Source organism: Cryptomeria japonica, chromosome 9, assembly GCF_030272615.1.
Source record: "Cryptomeria japonica chromosome 9, Sugi_1.0, whole genome shotgun sequence".
In the NCBI taxonomy this organism is placed as follows: Eukaryota; Viridiplantae; Streptophyta; class Pinopsida; order Cupressales; family Cupressaceae; genus Cryptomeria; species Cryptomeria japonica.
Genome location: NC_081413.1, coordinates 34198407 through 34219108, shown reverse-complemented (window position 1 = coordinate 34219108; position 20702 = coordinate 34198407). Strand labels below are relative to the sequence as shown.

The following is a 20702-nucleotide window of genomic DNA, read 5'->3' as shown; positions in this document are numbered from 1 at the left end:
GCTGAGTTTTAGTTGGGGACTTGGAAGTTTCTTGAGTTTATTGACAAGCTGACAGGTGAGTGCAATCCAGAACTTGGTGTTGAGTTTTTGGGTAAATGATTTGTTTCTCTTGACCCATGAATATTTGTGAGGGAACCAGCAACTTGCAGGATTTTTGTACTATGTTTGACTTTGAATAACATTCTGTTTAAGTGTAGTAGGCATATGCCACATTTCCCACTCAAGCGATCAAGTCCAACTTCATTTCCATGCTGATTTAGTTATCATTTAAGAACTCAACTAGAAAGGATTGGATATCATGACTATTGATTTGCTTGACCTTGTGAATAGTTGACAGGAGTTACAAAGCCTTTCTAGTTAGTACATTTAAAATCTTGAAGTTGAGACATTCTTAAGTGGACACAGCACTTCCTCATTTCTTTGCCATACACTATCTCAGTTCTTGTAATAAATTCACCTGAAAATCAAAACAATGTTGACATATATTATGAATCAATGTGCCAAAAGGCTTATCTGCTCTTATGGAAGACAAGAACAGGGCGTGCCCTAGGATGGAAGATAAATGTTTTCTGTTTAAATATTACTGAGATTTTTTCTCCTTGATTTGCAATTTTGAGTTTACAATAGAAATTGAAGATGCTGTCCTTGCAAACTAGAGGATTATGCTTTTTCCTTTGTGAGAGGTGGCTTGAACTTTTCCCTCATCAATTTGGAATTCTGGGTTTACAACAGAAACAAGTTTTGATCCTGTCAAATAGAGGATGCTACATTTTCCTTCTTGAGAGGTGTGGCCTGTATATATGTTAATTTGAATACATTTTATTGCATTTTTCTTGCACAGGTTCATGATGAATAGTTAACAAGTTGTGACCTTCCTGGGAAAGAAAGTTCCACCTAAACTGGACTTGTGAAATTGTATTTTGATACTTGATGGCCAAAATAGGGACTTGGTGCAGACTATAATACATAGGCATTTCCACAATTTGTGTACAGTGGTACCTTAACCTTAGAATAGTCTCAGATTTGTCTTTTAGATGTTACTTTGGCACTCTTGGTTCTTTTGTGTTTTTGCTGCTACTTAACACTTGCTGGTCATTTGTGCAATTTTTGATTGTAAAATATCAGTTTTCAAATATTAATATGGAAACTATACTTGCTCTTTCTATCTAGCTAAAAATATGATGTCCTTTGGACCAGCTACTGCAGTAAAGGAAACATATTTGAGCATTTGTCTCTACAGGGAGTCCAATTTTGAATGGCAAGTGGGTGGAGTAGGTGTTGGACTGCAATTTAGAGGTAGTGGTTACTGAATGTAAAGGATATTCTGCAGAAAAAAAATGCAATTACATGAATTGTTTTGATGATGTAGCAATATGTGGTGTGTTGAACAAACCTTTAAAACCTGTAAAGGATTTGTTAATATGTTCAATTTCTCTCTTATCTGTTATTATAAATATCTTTCATTAGATAAATATTGAGATGCAAAATTTGCTGTTCAAATTTTATAGATTTTAAAGCCTATATCTTGCATTTCAATCTTTTTCCAAAAAAGTTTCAATTGGGATCCTAAATTTCCATTTTATTGCTCTTGGCCTGCCTGTCATAAAGTTATGCAAAGTTGCACTTATAGTGTAGGAATGTTGGTACTAATGAAATAGTGACTGCTATTTAATTGATAAGCACATTTAATTTAGCATCATGATGCATATTACCATCTTGTGTTTGTTTGACAGGAACATTGATGCAAGTGGGAGATGATTTACCAACTGATCCTGTTGCTTTCCCCCCTGGTAGGCGCCTGGCTCTACCATTGCAAATACGTGTTATTCAGGGATTGTGTTTGGTGCAGGCTCGCTTGCTTTCAATGGAAATTCCAGCACAGATCAATAGAAGCCTTCCGATTCCAAGTACTGTAGGTGATACAGATCTGCATAGCTGCATGACAACAGAAAATACTGCAGATAGCTTGGTAAAGATTGATCCATACAGAGGAAGCTGGGGGCTGCGCCTCCTTGAACTTGAGCTCCGGAATCCAACAGAAGTCATATTTGAGATAATGGTCCAGATTCAGAGAAACAATAGAGAAAATGGAAATATAGAGACAGAAAATGAGGGACAAGCAGCAGAATGCATCTATCCAGCCACAAGAATTGATAGAGATTATGCAGCCAGGGTTTTAATACCCCTAGAGCATTTCAAGCTGCCAGTTCTTGATAAATCCTTTTTTGGAATGGAAGCCCAAGGAAAGGAAGGTTTTACGGGTAAAATCTCAAGTAATGCAGAGAAACAAACAAAAGCAGAATTGAATGCAACTATTAAGGATTTGACTTCTAGAATACAAGTAAAATGGCAGTCTGGAAGAAACAGTTTTGGAGAAATGAACATCAAGGATGCAGTTCAAGAAGCATTACAAACATCTGTTATGGATATTTTATTGCCAGATCCTTTGACTTTTGGTTTCAGGGTTGCAAAGAATCATTCTTCTGATGATTATATTGATGCTTTGCCAGAATCTAATTTAAAATCCCCCCTAACTGAGGGGGATAACTCTTCAGTCTTTCACAAGGGTCAAACAAAAGGATCTATAATTGCTCATGAGTTAACATCTTTGGAAGTTCTTGTTCGCAATAACACAAGAGAGCCAATCAGGATGATCTTAAGCATTACTTGTCGAGATGTAGCAGGGGAGAACTGCTTTGATGGTAACAAAGCTACTGTTCTTTGGGCTGGTATGATTCACAATCTCTTCATCCTCCATATAGTTGATTGCATGAATGTTAATTGATACTTGTTTCTTTATCAGCCATCAATTTTCTGTTTATCCCTCATCAATCATCAAAATTGCAAGGGATTCCATTGCAATCATTACAAGTTGTGTTGACTAATTTTAAATTACTCAATAGATTATCAAAATCCTTTTTGGAAGTATTCTATGGTATTTTCAATCAAGGCGATAGTTCACTCCAGCGTTTGGAAGTATTTTATGGTATTTTCAATTAAGGCAAAAGTTCTAACAATCCATATTCAGTTTGATGAATGTGAGTTCACGCCAGTGTCTTGCCCTTGATTATAGGATTTCATTCTCCGATGTACCCTTCTGGCTTTTCCCCTTTTGAATCAGATATGGCTATATTTAATATTAGTCTAAGTGCCACTCAAAGAAGAATACTTTTGCTTTTCATACAAAAACTACAAATATCTCTTGTAAATTTTTGTAAGCATATGGTATTTCTAAATTATATTTATCTTAATATAGCAGCCAATAATGCACAAATTTCAAAAGTCCACCCCCTTGTTACTTTTGTGTTCATTGATAACATTGCTCCTTTGCCACTTGTGTGTTGATCGCTATTCTTCCAATTTTACAATATTACTGTCCATTAAATAGGTTAATGTGACTCACAAAGTACAACTAGCCGTAAAAGAGAAGCGTTGGGATAAAAAGACCCTAGGTTCTACAAACTAATTAAACAAAATTATGGGAGAAAAGTCAACAAAGCAAGATGAATAAATCTGAAGTGATTAAACCCTGAAATGGAAAATTAAATCCTACAGTAGTGAATTTTAGAATCATAAGTGGGCAATTATCATTTTTCAAATCTTTAAGACTTAATCCTTGTTCCTCGTCTTTCAATATAAAAAGAAAAATGTACTGTGTTCCATTATCTCTAGTTATCTTTTCGTATGATTCACGTTGATGCAAAATTTCATGCTTTCTTTTGATGCATATGGAAAAAGAAAAGGTCACATGAATACAATTTAGGTTTGGGTTGTTTATGCACATATTTGAAAAACTTGGACTTGTCAATAATTTTGTCATGCCCCACCTAGGGTTAATACAATCGCAACTTTATAGAAAACCCTAGGCAATGAAAATTACATTTCCTGGAGAAAGGCCGATCCAGATTGAAATGATGACATTTGTTTTTAAAACATTGCAAGTGCAAACATTAAATATGATCATGGGCCAACCTCACTCATAACCCTTGGCAAATTAGTAAATAAATTTGCTTTTAAATCTAATAGGCCAACCCCATCTTAGTTTCTGTTGGAAGAAGAGACAACACACTTGATGCTGGCCGACCTGCCTAGGTGGAGTGCTACTTTTGGAAAGAATGAAATAAAATCTATTTATAAGCAAGGCAGACCCTCTTAGAAGGGTCACCTCCTTTGGGTGAAGGGGTGTTTGGAAGCTATATAGACAAGATGTGTGGAGGAATCAACAGGACCCATCCCCATTGATGGCAGAAGTAGAGCAGATCAGTTAAAAGCAGAAATAGCAGATGGAATAAATCAGAAACTCCTATGTACAAATACATATAACCTGCAAGGAAGATCAAACCAGAAAAAGGCATCGAAGGAGATCAGCACTTTACAATATAGAAATCAACCAGATCTGAACCGTATTAATCAACAGTCAGTGATACCCTAGTTCTTGTGTTCTGCATGAATAATGGTTAATATATACCTAATGAATACATCAATATACTAATATAATATATATATATATGCAATTAACACCATATATATTTGACATGAGTAGTAATATGACTTCCAAATAAGCAACAACTAGTCAAGGAAAGGTGAGTGAGGGAACACAAGGAGGGGAAACAGTTATGAGGTCCTCTTCTAAGCACACCACCTCATGGTGGTGACTGATAGTCCCATGAGGCCAAGGGGGTGCAAGGAGTGCCCTGCCCTTGGGCATAGAAGGGAAGGATGTTCTAGACACCCTATTGTAGTTTTCATCAAACTTTACCATGGTTGACTATTGGATTTTAAGGAATCCCAATCAAAGGGAGGAGATAAGTTAGGGAGATGTGGTATACTGGCTCCCCCAAACTAGGTATACCACACCAAGGGATGGAACTAGCCATAGTTGGACGTTCCTATCGCTTGTGGGCTGAGAGGCGAATAGATTACCCCAAAGTATGGAACTGGTCATAGTTGGATGTTCCTGCTGCTTGTGGGACAAGAGGTGAGTTGCCGTGATTGAATGTTGCGTGCTCTCGGGTTTAGTTGGGTTGGGCAGTTTAGTGGCACCCTTTTGAGTTTTCCTATTGAACTAAGTTATGATTGGTTATAGGATAGTTACATAGTTAATAATGCTTATCATAATATACTTGTTCACTAATCTATGTATTTGTTGATGTTTATTATCTCTTGAATTATTAATGATTAATTGTTGAAGGATAAATCATATTGTTGGAATTGTTAATTTTAGGGCAAAATTCAGGTTAATCCGAAAAGGGGACATTACAAATTTGGCTGACTAAAAAGTTTTAAAAGCTTAGTGTTCAACAAAACCTTGGTTAATGTTAGTGAACGGATTTTGCCTTTCTTAAAATGATCAATTTCAAACTCTGTCGCCTTCTTTTAAAGACAAGTGTTCAACTAAACAGTTGGGCAAGTGTTATATAAACCACTTCCCTCTGAATTTTCCATAGGTACAGCTCCCTATTTTAGTTATTTAAGGAATAGTCTAATTAATTGTATTTGAGTAGTATGCTTTTAACTTGAAAGCATGTAAGGCTGCCTACTTCATTCTTGGATGAGAGGCCAATATTTCACACATATTTCTGAGAAAAACTATCTTTCCAATACAAGAGATGGAAGTAACTGAAACAAAGTTCAGAACACCATTTCAACAATTTAGACAAGAAAAGAACAGATAAAAAGAAACCGAATCTGTTCTCAAACACAAATCTTTTCCTAAAAACAAACACTCATAGGAAGGAGTACCAGAAAAATAATAATTTTCTGCAATAGAAAGGTCATTACTGTTGTTTGATTAGATAAGCATATACAAAGATATGTGTCTACACAGATTCAAAACCCACAGATTTTCCTTCTCCCAAAAACAATATGATCTTTTTATATATATATATTATGTGACAAAGGCACGATAATACATTTATAAATCCTTTCCGATTCCAGATTTCAAAAACAAATCTGATCCTTCCTTCCCACAGGATTTTTACAAAATAGAAGAATCACAAACCCAAAAATTAACTAAAATTCTTTACATAATCTCACCCCTATTCTCTCTATCTTCCTTTAATTTATAGTTTTTAGAATAGGGGAGGTCTCCCTGAAAACTCGACCTCCCCAAACAGTTATGAAACTAACAAGATATATTTGGAACAGATGTTCTGAAGTCTTTTCATAAACATGAAAATTACATAAACAAAATCGGAGCCTGGATCAACGCATTATGCCGCTTTCCCATCATCATCTTCTTCTCCACTTTCTTGGGCATCGTCGGTGGTCGTGAGTTCCTGGATTATAGATTGGTTCGGAACCTTAATTGCATTGAGCTTTGCTTTCGCCGCTTCCTTGTTCCACCGGTGTTTTACCATCTTTTCGGCATGTTTTGGTAACTGATCATTACCAATAAAGGTCATAGACTCAATCCGAGCAACCTGTGTTATATCCTCAGGAGCGAAATTACCCTTGGCTTTGATTTTCTCTATGTATATTTGGAAAACTTTAATCACATTCTGCGTGTTCAGCGCGCAAATTCTCAACTGCCAATCGTGGTTAGGGTTAACCACCTTGTTGTCATTAACAATATTGCATCGGAGATCTTGGAGTTCATACACATAAGTCTTAGCCTCGGAGATCACAAATTTGAAGGTAAGCACCCGCCACATTATGGTCTTCTTCAGCACGAAGAGTTGGCATTCATCTGTCACCAATTTGATTGAATGTTCTGTCAGAAATCGGGTAACTCCATACTCTTCTATTTTCGTGAACATCGACAAGACGTTCTCCCATTTGTGTTCCTCTTTCACCCATGGCGAGATTTGATTTTGAACTTCTGCGATGAGGCTTTGTATTTCATCACATAACTTCCGGGAGTTAGTGATATACTTCTCTCCATCCTTGACTATTCCTTCAATCCATCTCTCCACGGCCTCTGCAATACTTTTGGCCCGTTGAACTTGACTCATTAACTTTTTATTTTTTGGCGAAGTCGGGTCAAAGTTTTCCGTAGCATGAGATATAGGGAGTGCCCCAAAACAACCAATGCTGTCAATGAACTGAGCAAGAATATTTATGTGTCGCTTTATCTCTCTTTTCCCGCCCATCTTTCTCCGATCTGGTGAGCATTTTCTTTGCCGATACCTGGAAGAAATGATTGTCTGAGTCCCTACTCATATTTCCCAGCTCCACCTTAGTGATCTCAAAATCATCTGCACTGGCCTCCTTGTTTTCATCCTTAGGCTTGTATGAGGCAATTTCAGCAACCCATTTTCTAGTTCTTTCATCATTATCCAGACGAGCAGCGGTTTTGAACTTTCGGCTTGGGCCCCTTCTCAGTATATTTCACGACCATCTCCTGAATTGGAATAGTCACAAGAAGGAAATTCCGCTTTTTGTTTACCGAAGTAGTTAACCACTTGGGAGTTGCACTGGAACTGGTTGTTCCTTCGATGGCTTTGGAAGGTGGTGTCATAGCTACGGTTACCGTATGAGAGTCCAGGGCATTTGCAACATCGCTATCCAGGTCTTCAACTTCAAATATTTGAGTATCAAGAATCGTATCCTTCACCTCTGCATCCTTAGCGTGATCCATCCTTTTCTGAGCAGCACTTCGTGACCGGGTATGTCGAGGAGTACAAAAATCCAAAACTGAATTAGACTTGTGTCTAACTTGAGGCGGCTTTTTATCTTTACCTGCATGAACAGGCATAGAAGCACTATTAGAAAAACGCTTTGGTGAATGCAGAGGAACCTCATTACTTCTCGCAGAATTAGACTTGACGCCTAATTTCACTGCTTTCTTCCTAGCAACCCACGCCGCGGTTCTCTCCAAAACTCTGTTGGTTCTTAGTTGTATATCATCTTCCTCTTCCTCGTCCCAGTTAATTGAAGGCATCTCAGTTTCTGCACGGGCTAAGTATCCGGGTTCAAACAGTTCTAGATAGTTCTCTTCGAGCCCTTTAATGTCCAGCTTTACCTAAAGTGAAATAACTTGTTCTAATACCATCCTCATGTTTCCCCTTTTGAACACCTCGAGTTCATCAGTACAATCTTCCCAGAAGTCCTCTAATTGTGGCATTGGGAGATATGGCATTAGACCAAGACTTCGAGAAAAACCCTTATTATCGAAACCTTTTCTTTCGGGATACAGGGGAAAGTTGAAGTTCTTGAGATCTGCTCCAATGCTCAAGGCGTCTGACATTGAATTGTAGGACAACACACCTAATTGGACGGGAAAATGACCCTCCCATTTATCCCTGGGTTGCGCCCTTTTAACCACAGAGGTCAGCTGCCTACATATCTCCACTAAAACAAAGCAATCTGAACAATAATGAGGGAGTTTGAAGGGTTCCTCTTCAAAACCGCCTATTCTTATATAGCAGAAATGAGGAAACTGGATAAAGAAACTGCCAAACCTCCTTATCAATGTCTGCGCATCTTCGGAGATTCTTTTGGTTTTCATACTTTTCAATTCATAACACAAGTCACCCAGAAAAGCATTGTGTACCCTTCTGAAATCCTGCAAGGGATTATCCTTTTGCAGCATGGGGTAGAAGTCATACACGGGAACATCCTCCTCAGTGAGCTGTCTTGGTATTCCAACTAAATCCTTAACACACGCCAAACAGTATACAAGATACGATGACATGAAGAAATTCTGCTTAAATTGTTTAGCCATACTCAGTTGCTCCCTCATCGAATCGGCAATCAGTTCTGCCCAATCAAGGTATTGCTTCCCCTCTAGTACTAGCTGCACATAGCAATAAATCCAGTCGTCGAAACTGTAGGCTTCTGCAGAGCCTCTGACTCGGTGCAACAAAAGCATGACATCGTGAATGTGAGGCAGCATGTGATTCTTATTGGGATTCTTGGGCAACCTGGAACCCCCCCTTTGAGGAACCTTTAGCCAGTATTTTGCTACATTATTTCGGTGTCCGGTTCTGTCCGCGTTGAACTCGGTGATTGACTGAGCAGGGGAAAAATTGGAGAACTGGTAATCAGGTATCTTGAAGACAGAGGAAATTACTTCACGGTTTATAGCAAGAAGGGTTTCACCATCATCTTTTCTAATGGTCTCAGAGACAGGATCATACCTAGCAATACATTCCCTAACCAATTCTGGGCACGGGATAGCTGGGGGAAAAGCTGTTGCCTCTATGAGATGGCTACTCAAAATCTCCACACCAAAAGAACCATCAATTCCCTTGAATACCCTTTCTTTTAGAACTACAAGATTTTCCCCTTTAAGGTCGGTATCGCTAACTATGGGCTCTGTACATGCTAGGCTAAAAACATTCCCAAACAAGTGCAGTGTGGACTTCATAATGCAAAGTGATAAGCCTTATTTTGTTGCAGCAACCCTACTACGAGAGAAGAAATACAGGCAAAATTTACTGGAGAGAACGAGAAAGGGACTCACCTTCACAGTTGAGCAACCAGACGACTATCAGCAATTAACACTTCTATCCAGGAAAAATAACACCACAGCAGCAAGGAACAAATTTTCAGAGAATTAATCCTTCATACCTTATAGTGAGGGCAATGATACAGAACTATTAAGTGCAATAATTCCAATTGTCAGTTTGAGTCTGTTAAATTTGTGGATTGGACATCGCACGCATGCATTAAATGCATGGCGGCGTTTTTAAAGTAACCGCCAGTTCCCGAAATGATTACTTGCTTCGAAAAGCCAACAATTGACATCACTTAAGATATGGTTCACCTTCCTCATATTTGGCAATCAATGCACCATCAAATCATTTAACCCACGGGACCCACCAACTTTGAACACATATGAACATCCTAAACAGACTTCATTGGGGTTCAAGTAGTTCAAGGTGTACGCTGCACTCAGGGGAAATCTTTGCGGAGAATATTAATTATGCCAAGCTGCTAACCATTTGTGCTATGTTGAACACGTTGAACACGTTTGAACCTCTTGAACTTGGTTCAATGAGTTCAACGCCCGGAGAGAGATGATGTAACACATTACTGAACAAGAAACCTTTAAAGAGGTGCTGCAAGACACTTAAAGAAAATGTTAGTATGAAAAATTCCTTGAACACCTAGGAACCAATGGAACCTAAATGACCCTGTTGAACCCGGTTCAAGATGGTTCAAAGTGTTCACAGAGTTCAACCAATTACTAAAACTTGGCATTTTTGATTGAAAGACGATTTACAAATGGACTAAGGGCTTGAACCAAGGTATTACAAGAAAGACTAGGACCCCGAAAGGAAATTTAAAAAGGAATTTGTCCCTATTACGAAGGAAAAATGACGCGGTAACAGTTAAAAACTTGGCAGTAACTCAACAAATTTAATGGAACATTAAAAACCCCAATTTGTAAAATTATTCTTCAAAAAGTTGCATAATACTGAATTTATGGAACATTTTACTGATTTCCTTCATATATCAATGAAATTAGAGTTCAATACGCATCATAGACCAAAAACAAGTTCAATACAAGTCAACTTAAAGTTTCAATATAAATAAAATTTACAAATTAGAAATTTGTTTATCATTAAAGCTCAAAAATGTCTATTGCTATTGTGTGGGTGTCCTGTAATTGGATGGTATAGTTGTGTCATCCTCAATAGGAGCCTTGGGCATTGGATCAAGTTGTAGATATGATGAATTGACCCTTGATGGCTCACTTACTTTGCCTTCTGTCCCCTCATTTGCTGCCATAGTCACTTGCCATTCAGCTGCCTCCCCTTTATTTCTCTCAAGTATTGTTTACACTTATTCTGCTCATACAAGCATCTATGTGAGATCAATGCAAGCTCTAGTACATTGCCTCCCTTTCTAAATCAGCTATTTCATTAGTAGGAAATATTGGAATCCACATCCTTAGCAACTTAGTTTGAATATGTACCAATGTCATCAAGGTCAAGCACATGATGTGTCTTTTGCCACTCTATCTTCTTTGCATGCAAGAAGGTTGTACTGCACAAAGACAACATCATTTAATTGCTTTTGAGTCCAAATGTTGTTGTGTGAATGGTTTCAAATAATGATCATTTGTACTCACAACCGAAAGCACTACATTGCTAAGATAAAATGTAAATGGCAAGCTCTTGGATATTAGGTGCCATTGCACCAAAATCTTTCCACTAGAAAAATGCAAAGAAAAACATGTATAAATTTGTATGAAATTTTGTGAACTTACAAAATAATATAAACAATAAACTAGAATTGAACATATATGCTATTATTCTTTACTTGGCTTTAGTGTGGATCTTTTATGAATGCATGTAGGTGCAGAAAACAATCTTCTTGCTACCCCCTTATAAGTTTGGAACTCATCATGTGTGATGTTTTAAAGGTTCTCATTAGGGAACAACCTCTCAATACATGTGGTGAAGCCACGCATAGTCTTTTCATCTACTTTGAATGAAATGGAGAGAACATGATTCTTGACAACACAAAGCTCTTTTCCATTAGTGTTCCCTCATGAGATTAGGACCCATGTGTGGTTGTAGATGTATTTTGTGATAATCCTTGCATCTTTCATACAAATTTTACCCAACTTAGTTTCCTTATGCCCCCAAGAAAGTAGGTACTAGGTGAGAAGAGTTTTGAATAGCCTAGGGTGCATCGCCTCTAGAAGTCTACAAATTACCACTATTTAGAAGCATTGCTTGTCACTATCTGGATAACATTTTTTGTCATCACCTCCATCACCATCTCATCCAATAATCTGCACAAGGTCTCCATATTTTTTTATTTCACTAGTCATTAATTAATTTCAATAAGACTAATTGTTTCTAAGAAACGACAAAAAATTTAATGTGTTTTGTTCTTGCCATCCACCTAACTTGTCATATAAAATATTGCAAACTTTCCTTTCCCAAATTTGTTTTTGTTCCTCTACTAGATGATTTGTAATTTGGACTTCTTTTTGTATAGTCATCCACCCAACTCGTAACAACTCAAGGCTTGGAACCCCTTATTTGTCATGGTCAATGCAGTGATCAATTGCTCCCAATAAAGACTTGAAGCAATATTAAATGGAATGCTCTTTTTGTACCAAAGGTTAGGACATGCCAACTTCACCTCATATTGTTAAAAAAAAAACATTTAACATTACTTTTCTCTGTGGGAGTCTTAATCACTTCCCCTAGGGTGTCAAGGGACGTCCTAGAGTCCCATTGGGCATTTCTAATGCAAGAAACTTTTGAGCAATGTCCCCCTGGTGAGGAAACTGTTAAACACACCCCAATATTGAGAGGGGGGGGGTCAGTCTTGAACAATCACTTAAACTTTATACCATAAATCAATATCAACTTATTTTTAATCTTATCAGCAGCAATGAAAGATAAAATAACGAACACCATGCACAAGAGACACCAGATTTGCTTGGAAAACTCAGAGAGGGAAAAACCACGATGAGAGAACTCACAATATATAAAGAAAATTACAATATTTGTTTTAGGCAAATTGCTAAGGAAGCTCACTGCTCCTGAAAGGACTCATAGGATGAGGTGTACTACCCCAGGGCAAGATACAAGGGACTTGTACGCTGAGACTCACTGTCTCAGGTCAAGATACAAAGAGCTTGCTAGGGAGATTCACTATTGCCAAGAAAGGTACATGAATATATGAATCAAGATGAATAAGTCTTCAGCATATTGCCTCTAGCAATCTCCAAGCATGAAGCTGCCCTTGAATCTTTGTCTCAAGCAACCAACTTCAAAAACACATACTCTGCAATTGATATGATTATCTAAGTACTCACACCACATTCACACTAATTTGATCTTCTATAAATATCATCCTCTTCATCACAAAACATCAATTAGGATGGCCATAACAGGGGACAAGCATAAGTCCTATCAAGTCGGCCACCAAACATAATTGCGATGAAATTTGTCCAATCAAGGAGATAGAGAGGACCTAAAACATTATATTACATCTTTCTAAGCGGTCCCAAACATCAAACACACGCTAGCACACATCCTCCAAAGTCGGCAACAAGGTAACATGTAGATAAACCATGTAGCACACAACTAGTCGGCCCAAAAACGTATCTTCCAAATAAATTAACTCAATGCGGATACACACAACCCAAGGTAGTACCCAAATACAACTTATCACTATCTCCGATGCTGGCACAAACCCCTAAGGACATAGCACAAGTAGGAGAACACCCTCTGTTGCCAAACCACAACAATTACCTTGAAAAACTAACATCGGACACAATGCGGCACCAACTAGATCATCCAACATCATGCAAAGCACATAAGATGTTCCTTGAACATCCAATAACATTCCCAAATACTTCTTTCTCACCGTCACATCAAATCATATTTGCGTAACACAAATAGATACATAACACTTTATTCAGGATGCTAGAAACCTCAATCATGAACAAAATATCATTATCAACTCTTGTAGACACTTCAACACCTGAAACTTGATTTGAGACGCAACACAAATATTACAAGCATGTTCTTCAAGCCACAACAACAAAAACATCAATGCAAAGAATTGTGGAGCATTTTTCGGACCAATCTTGACAAACTGCTAGATTGCCAACAAATTGCAATTACCTACCACATCAGCTGCAATGCCAGGGACTTGAAAAGATAGGAGTGCAATGTCCATAGAGCATGCATATTATGTTCATATGTGCAAGACCATGTCATCAAATGCGGAGCATTCTTCTAGACTATATTCAACATACATTCCTGCAACTGCTTACTCCAATCTTCCAAGGACTAGAATGTCTTGAAAACATCATAAACCATCATCCTTTGGCCTACACAAGATCATCACAATCATATCCACTTTATTGCCATGCTTCTAATCTTCATCGCAATGCATCTAATCCTCATCTTTATTCCTTATCTCAAGGCATCTAATCCTCATCTTAATATGACATGATCATCATTATACGATCTTTTCCAACAAGCACATTATCAACATCAACACATCATACTGAGTGTAGAAATTAGACACTAAGAAGGCGGACATCCACAACACAGAGCATCTGAAATTATCATCCTTTGACAACAATCTCCCCATACATTGACAATCATCATACTGGACATATCATCAATGACAACACACAAGCTGTAGGTTGACATCAATGACAACAACTGTCAACGGAAATGTCTTGAGGGCAGTGAAGGAAACTTGCTGGTGGTGGAGGGACGTTCTCTATGTGTCACCATGTCCCGGGAACGTCCTCATCTTGGAAACTCCTGCTTTTTCAGTGGGGATGTGTCCCCATGGAACAAGGACATTTTTCCCGTTATCCACATTCTTAGGGTTTTGACAACCCAAAATAGCAACAATATGGGCATGAGAACTTGAAGATATCTCAACAGGCACATGACTAGCTTGCACTAAAATGTGTTCAGCAACAAGCTCCCCTGGTCTTCAACAGTGACATGGACCTAATTTTCTAGTACAACACCAATAGGAATATGGCTATTCCGACCAGTCATGTTAGGGTGAAGACTACCTGGAAAAAACATCCACATTACGGTGAAGACCAAGAGAAATACTATTAGGCTCTTGGTCACCCCCGCTCCTTAGAACAAAACTATGCACAACTACCATCTCAATATCCTTATGCTTCAGTCAATCAACATTAACCTGCAAAACCAACAGAAAGTTTGACCCCTTATCCATTCTATCAGATTGCAAAATATGAGTCCGGTCTAGATAAAACCTCTTGCATTGTCAATTTGTTCATGGCAATAGATAATGTGACTTCTGGAAAGAAATCAGTAAGCAGCCTTCGACAATTTTGGAAGACTTCATTGTTCCTAGAAATCCAAATATACCAAAGGACCTTATAGAGGTAATCAACTATAGTTTATCCAAATGCTTGGGAAAATAGGAAATAAATTGTATGAAACCAAAAAGGATATTAGAGCAACAAATCATATGGCTACCCACACAGGAGGACCAAGCTGGTAAAATAATTGTACAAAATGAGCTTAGCTTATGGAGGTTCATAGAAAAAATGAACAACCAATTCAACCGAATCATATAGCAGGCAAGACTTGGACCCAGAAATACTAGAGTCAGTTCCCACAGCTAGTTTGTTAAACAACCGATACCATCCAAAACTTGTCTTTTTAGGCTCAAGAAACTTAGACCAAATTCTTGAAGTCTCTTAGCCCACTCATCCCTGGAATAAGAGGTTCAACTGTGCACCAATCAGAGCAGAGGACAGCAAAGCATACAAATATTTAGGGTAACTTGCAAGAATTTCTTATCACCAATCCAATTGATATCCTACCACACGCTATAATTACAATGAAGAAACCAAAATATTGTCATAAACCATCATTTTTGAGCTTAGTATAAGTTTTTCTCGAAGTAGTAGGAATTCCAAAGTTATTCTGCAGTGTGTCAAATCAACATAGTCAAACAAACAATCAGTTGCCCTGATACCATGGCTATTCCATCATTTAGCAGAACCCCTAGTATTACCACAAGGATCTAAAACCATAGACTTTGTTATCTGACAAAACATCATGTCTCCTAGTAAAACCTTTTCCATATTCATAAGCTTTCAAATAGAACAAAAAAAAATTGGATCCAAATGGTTTGAAATCAAAATTCCAAAAGTAATATCCCACAAATGGGAACCCTTTCTTCTTATGATAATTTGAGAAAGCCACACTCCTTAAAGAACAACTTGACTAGTTGGGTTTGTGTACATAAAAGCCCAACATATATAATACAGGCTAATAAGGCGCTCATTAGACATTTATAGAGTCTCCAATTTGAGAAAAAAATTCAAATAAGGAAAAGAAGTCAGCTTGACAAGTAAACTATTTTCTCACTTCATTAGTTACTAGAAAGGCCATATACGTGTTTTTCTGTATCAGGAATACAAGGGCTAGACATGTGAAATCCAAGCATCTTCAGTCAGGTAATCATATTTATAATTTGCTTTCTAAATCATTTGATTGTAAGTTGTAACCATAGTAGCATTACTTGCAATCGAGGTTGACTTGACAAACCAAAAGTAATAATGGAATTCGATTACTAGGGATCTAAACCATTAAATCATTTTGTTCCCTTCCTCTTCCTCCTGTAGCTCACTGTTGGTGATTTGCAATGACGATGGGCATGCGTTTTATGGATTTTTTCAAGGTGGGGGCTTGGTGGTTCTCCCTCTAGATTAGGTTTAGGATTTCGACTTTCTGTGCTTTTATTTTTTTTAATTTTTTTTTGAGGTCTTTTTAGGCCATTTCCAAAATTATCAAGGGACATCTGCACGTTCCTTGGCCATCACTGAGTGGCAGGGCATCCTTGGGTACACCTTCAAAGGAAAACTTCTATAAGGATGTCCCTTGCATTGCAGGATCATCTCAGGGAGAGCTCCCTTCAGGATTGCCACCTAGGGGGGATGGTGGGGGTGGGGATGCCACATTTGCCTCTGGTTGTTCATTACATTTACAGGACTAATATCACTTATTTTTAATGTCATTTGTATGTTAGAAAACAAGCACTAGTAATTTTACTTACTGTTGGTTACTGGAAATAAATATCTAATATTGATGATTTGTTCTTTAGGAATTTTGAGTGGAATTGATGTGGAGGTACCCCCACTTGGAGAAGCAATTCATCCTTTTGCTGTGTGTTTTCTAGTACCTGGGGAGTACACAATTTTAGGAGCAGCAGTTATACATGAAGCCAATGAAATTTTGAGAGCCCGTGCAAAAACTAATTCAGCCGAGGAGCCCATTTTCTGCAGTGGTCCACCTTTCCGTGTACACGTTGTTGGTGTTCTATGATAGCTTTTGAAATTGCAAATTAATGTGCACAATGCTTTTTCAGATATTTTCTTGTGCTCTGCAAATATCATAGGTTTGAATTCTTGGCACATAATTATTATTCCAATTGAGATATATTCTTGTGTAGATGCTTGTGATTGGCAAAAAGGCCTACTTTATAAATTTTCATTTGGTGTATTTATTGTATTGAATTTTTTGTGTTTCTGATATAAAACAATAATATCCTGGAAGGATTACTTTTTGGACAGGTACAAAATGATTCTATATCCGTTGAATCATTTATAACATTCATTGTTTAAGCACAGATATAAATATTTAGGTATCTGTTGGTTCTTACAAGGTTTGTGTGATAATGTGGTTGAAAATTTAATTATGAAAGTGTTTGAATTCCTTCCTTTCAAAGCTGGTTTCAGCAGTCAACGATAGTGACTTTTTTGGGAATATACAATTAGATCTTGCCATAAGAAGACTAGTGAAAGATTTAAGGAATCTACTTTAATGATGCAGCAACCACCTTTTCATAGGTTATTTATTTGCTGTACTAGTAGCTTTGTGGTGATATTAACTGTGGCCTGCAGAAATGTAGGAGTATAAACATGGGAACTGTAGCATATTGATTCCAGACATAGAAATAGACAAGCTTTTGGATGATAAAGAACTTTTTATGATCTTTCTGTGAAACCATAATTTTCATGTTACATTACCATCTGTTGCTTAAAAGTGTTCCATGGGGACGTGCCCTCTCCAAGAAGACCCACGTCCCTTGTAGGGGGACGTTTCTGAGAGTTGAGGACTTGGGGGAAACGTCCCCCCACAGAACCACCACTTCCGCCACCTCTGCTGAGGACCCCGCCGGGTCGCTTGCTATATGGCACTGCCACTACATACTGATTGTAACCGTAACTTTGTGAAAACTAGTTGGCCTTTCATGGGGCACTCACACAGATGTTATATTGCAGATTTTGCCTTGAAGATTTCAATTCAACTCTATTTTTATATCAGCACCGCCCCCCACCACCCTTCCACTGCTGGCCCCCTGCAACCCCCACCGTACCCAAATTTGGGCCCTTGGTCCCTCCGTCCCCGAAATCCATCCCTGCGTCCCCCCATCTGGAAACTCCGTGGAACAATGCTTAAAACATTATTCTATTCAGAGATTTGTGATTGTTTGCAATTTATATGTTTTGTATACACTAAGAATGTTACAGATGTGTGTTAGTATTTAAATAAAATCCACGTTGTGTGGAGACTCACAATTTCTGTTAAAATGCCACTGTTCTACTTGAGGACGAGATGCCCCAAGGCCAAAATTCATTTGACCTATTTATAATCGACAATCCTATCAATCATTCAGAATAGTTATTTCATGCTAGTATGCAGGTTTTTAATTTTAAATAAATTTGTCCGACAACAGCTCTGTTGCTGATCTTTGAGTGAGTTGCTTGTGTTTAAAAGGTGGGAATTGATTTATTAAAATGTGATTGTAACCTTGAGTATTCCTAGTATTCTTTACAATCAAGACATGGTACAATATATCTCTTACCAAGGGAGCTACCAAATTTTTGGCAGGGTTCATTAAAGTGGCTCAAATAATGGTGCAGAATTTTGGACTCTGAACTTTTGAAAAAGGTTTTCATGAAGAGATTTTTTCGTAAAACATAATCATGAAAAATAGGTTTTACATTCAAAATTCGTGTGCAAGAAATTTTTTTTTGGATTTACATTTTCGACCGCTTAAGTGGTCAGTCATTAGAATTAAAATTCTTTTGCACACATTTTTTAGCTAGGAAAGCTGTTTCTCATTACTATGGACTGTAAACATCAAGCCTCTCACATCTTTCCTCATGGCTCTCCTATCCTTGGTTTCAATTCTAGAACTATTTCAAAAATTTCACTACCGTTCTTGGCACTGTGTTGCCCCATCCGTGACTTTAGTCGATAGTGTGCTTGTGGATGATTCTTTTGTGAGGGGATTTACCTAGTTTGCTCAACACTTCACCTAGCTGGTGTTGCTCAATTGCACCAACTCACTAGGCCTAGTTGCTCTCTAGACCTTCAAGTCCTTCTCAATCTCTTCTAGGGCTTGATTTTGGTTCTCTCTAAGGTGTTTGCTTCAAGTGTTTTGGCTAGGAACCCTACCAATTCACTATGCTTCTCAGGTGCTCAATGGCTTCAAGTTGTCAAAATGACCTCCTATCATTGTGAGATGTTGCAGAGGTGTGGAGGTGTCTACTAACATGTTTTGTATGCATTTGGGGTCCATTAGTGGCTTGCAATCATTAGGTTTCTTACCGATTTCAAAATATTGCCTAGAAAAGGGCTACAAGGAATTAGCCCTAATTAGGCCTCCAAATCCGATTTTCTAGGGCTTGAAGGAAAACGATTCAAAGGACCCCCAAATAAGTTTGGATTTTCTTCAAAGTTACACCTATCCCTAAAGGATTTTTGTGGTTTTGGTCCCTAGTTTCACCGTTCAATGCATGAACCTCAAAATGAGGGTTTTGAAGGGTTTACAAGTCCTTTAACCGACATTGAATGAACAAGTTGGGGTTTTGGTATCAAAAGGCTTTGTCAAAGCTTCTCCCTGCATGGACAAGTCTGCCCCAACTCCATGGACCCCTCCAAACTTTGAAATGGTGATTTGGCACACACCCCTGCACTTAGCACTTCATTTTCACCTTATTTCCTCTAGTCGGATTCCTCCTGGACTCGCCTAGAATAAGGTGACAGTCATACCTAAACTCCTCTCCAACACTTGAACCTGCATATGTACAATGTACAGGTGGTTGCCTACCATGTTCCAACTAGCCGTGATGGCAACACGTGTGGAACTCATAGGGAAACCATATTTACAAGAAAACTACTATATACAAGCCAAAACTGGTTGTTTGCAAACTTGAATAAGAAAACACCAATGAACAGAATCTAAATTGAACCAAAAACTCAATAACACACAAGAGTAACTCAATCCATTGTTGGATCAATGGATTCAATCCATATTCAATTGCCAAATGAGTAAAATCAAGCCAAAATGCTGCCAACAAGATTGAAAATGAGTAGTATCAGTTGTTGAACTTACATCACACACTTCTCCAACCTTGGTAAACATGCAAGAGAGGGTATATATAGGTTTCCCACGTGTGGAGTCATCCTAGGGCGTTAAACAATCCCTAACTCCAATGCTAACCACTTCAAGACAAAAGTTGTCATGACAACTTTTTGCAACTTTTGCACTTTTGGTCTTTCCAACCTACAAGACCTATTCCAAGTCATCACAAATGACTTTTAAAACTTGTCTAATACCAATTTAGCCCTCCCTAATCGTTGTACCAAGTTTTGACACTTGAGACCATCAAAAAGGTCAATTGGCTACTCAAACTCACTATTTACACAAAAATGCAAACCTAAGAAGAATGAACTCAACCTAGGCCTACATTGACACAAAATACTAACTCTTGGACCCTCCTGGAGTCCTTATTCACTACTGACTTCGCTAGGGTCAGTACAAGCCAAAATTGTGAAAGCTAATTTGCCTAAGTCCTAGGTGCTCCTGTACCATTGTCCCAAACAAAAGAAGATCATGTCACCTCTTTGGGAATCAGATTCTGATCAATTCCAAGCTTCTGAAACTCTGTCTCCAGCACCCATGTAGCTTCAGCATCATCCATACCCTACCATTTGATTAGGTGCTCCCAATAGACTTGATGCCTTGTCTTCTTGGCGATCCTTGAACTCAACACCTTCTCGGCCTTTGGATTTGGTTTGGCTGGTAACTAAAGGTTGTTCACATCATCTGAAACCTTTGAGTGATTGCAATCTGAACCTTGAATTGGTCCCTTGTATGCAACTAAGTTTGCTATATTGAAAACTGGTGACAAGCCTGTCACTAGGTAGATCCACCTTGTATGCATTTTCTCCATACTTGGCTAGAATGGCATATGGACCTATCCT

General features: G+C 38.2%; 1 protein-coding gene across 5 annotated transcripts in view; it reads left to right on the top strand.

Moving 5' to 3' along the window:
* The window catches only part of LOC131045280 (trafficking protein particle complex II-specific subunit 120 homolog), a 207232-nt gene extending 190225 nt beyond the window's left edge, over nt 1-17007 (top strand). For 3 of the 5 annotated variants that reach the window (XM_057978835.2, XM_057978834.2, XM_057978836.2), the window contains exons 10-12: nt 1198-1296; nt 1734-2729; nt 16531-17007. In XM_057978835.2, coding sequence (XP_057834818.1) covers nt 1198-1296; nt 1734-2729; nt 16531-16751 — 1316 coding nt within the window. In that variant the 3' untranslated portion in view covers nt 16752-17007. The remainder of the gene's footprint in view (nt 1-1197; nt 1297-1733; nt 2730-16530) is intronic. The other 2 variants (XM_057978837.2, XM_057978838.2) reach the window with 1 other exon arrangement.
* The last annotated feature ends 3695 nt before the right edge of the window (nt 17008-20702 follow it).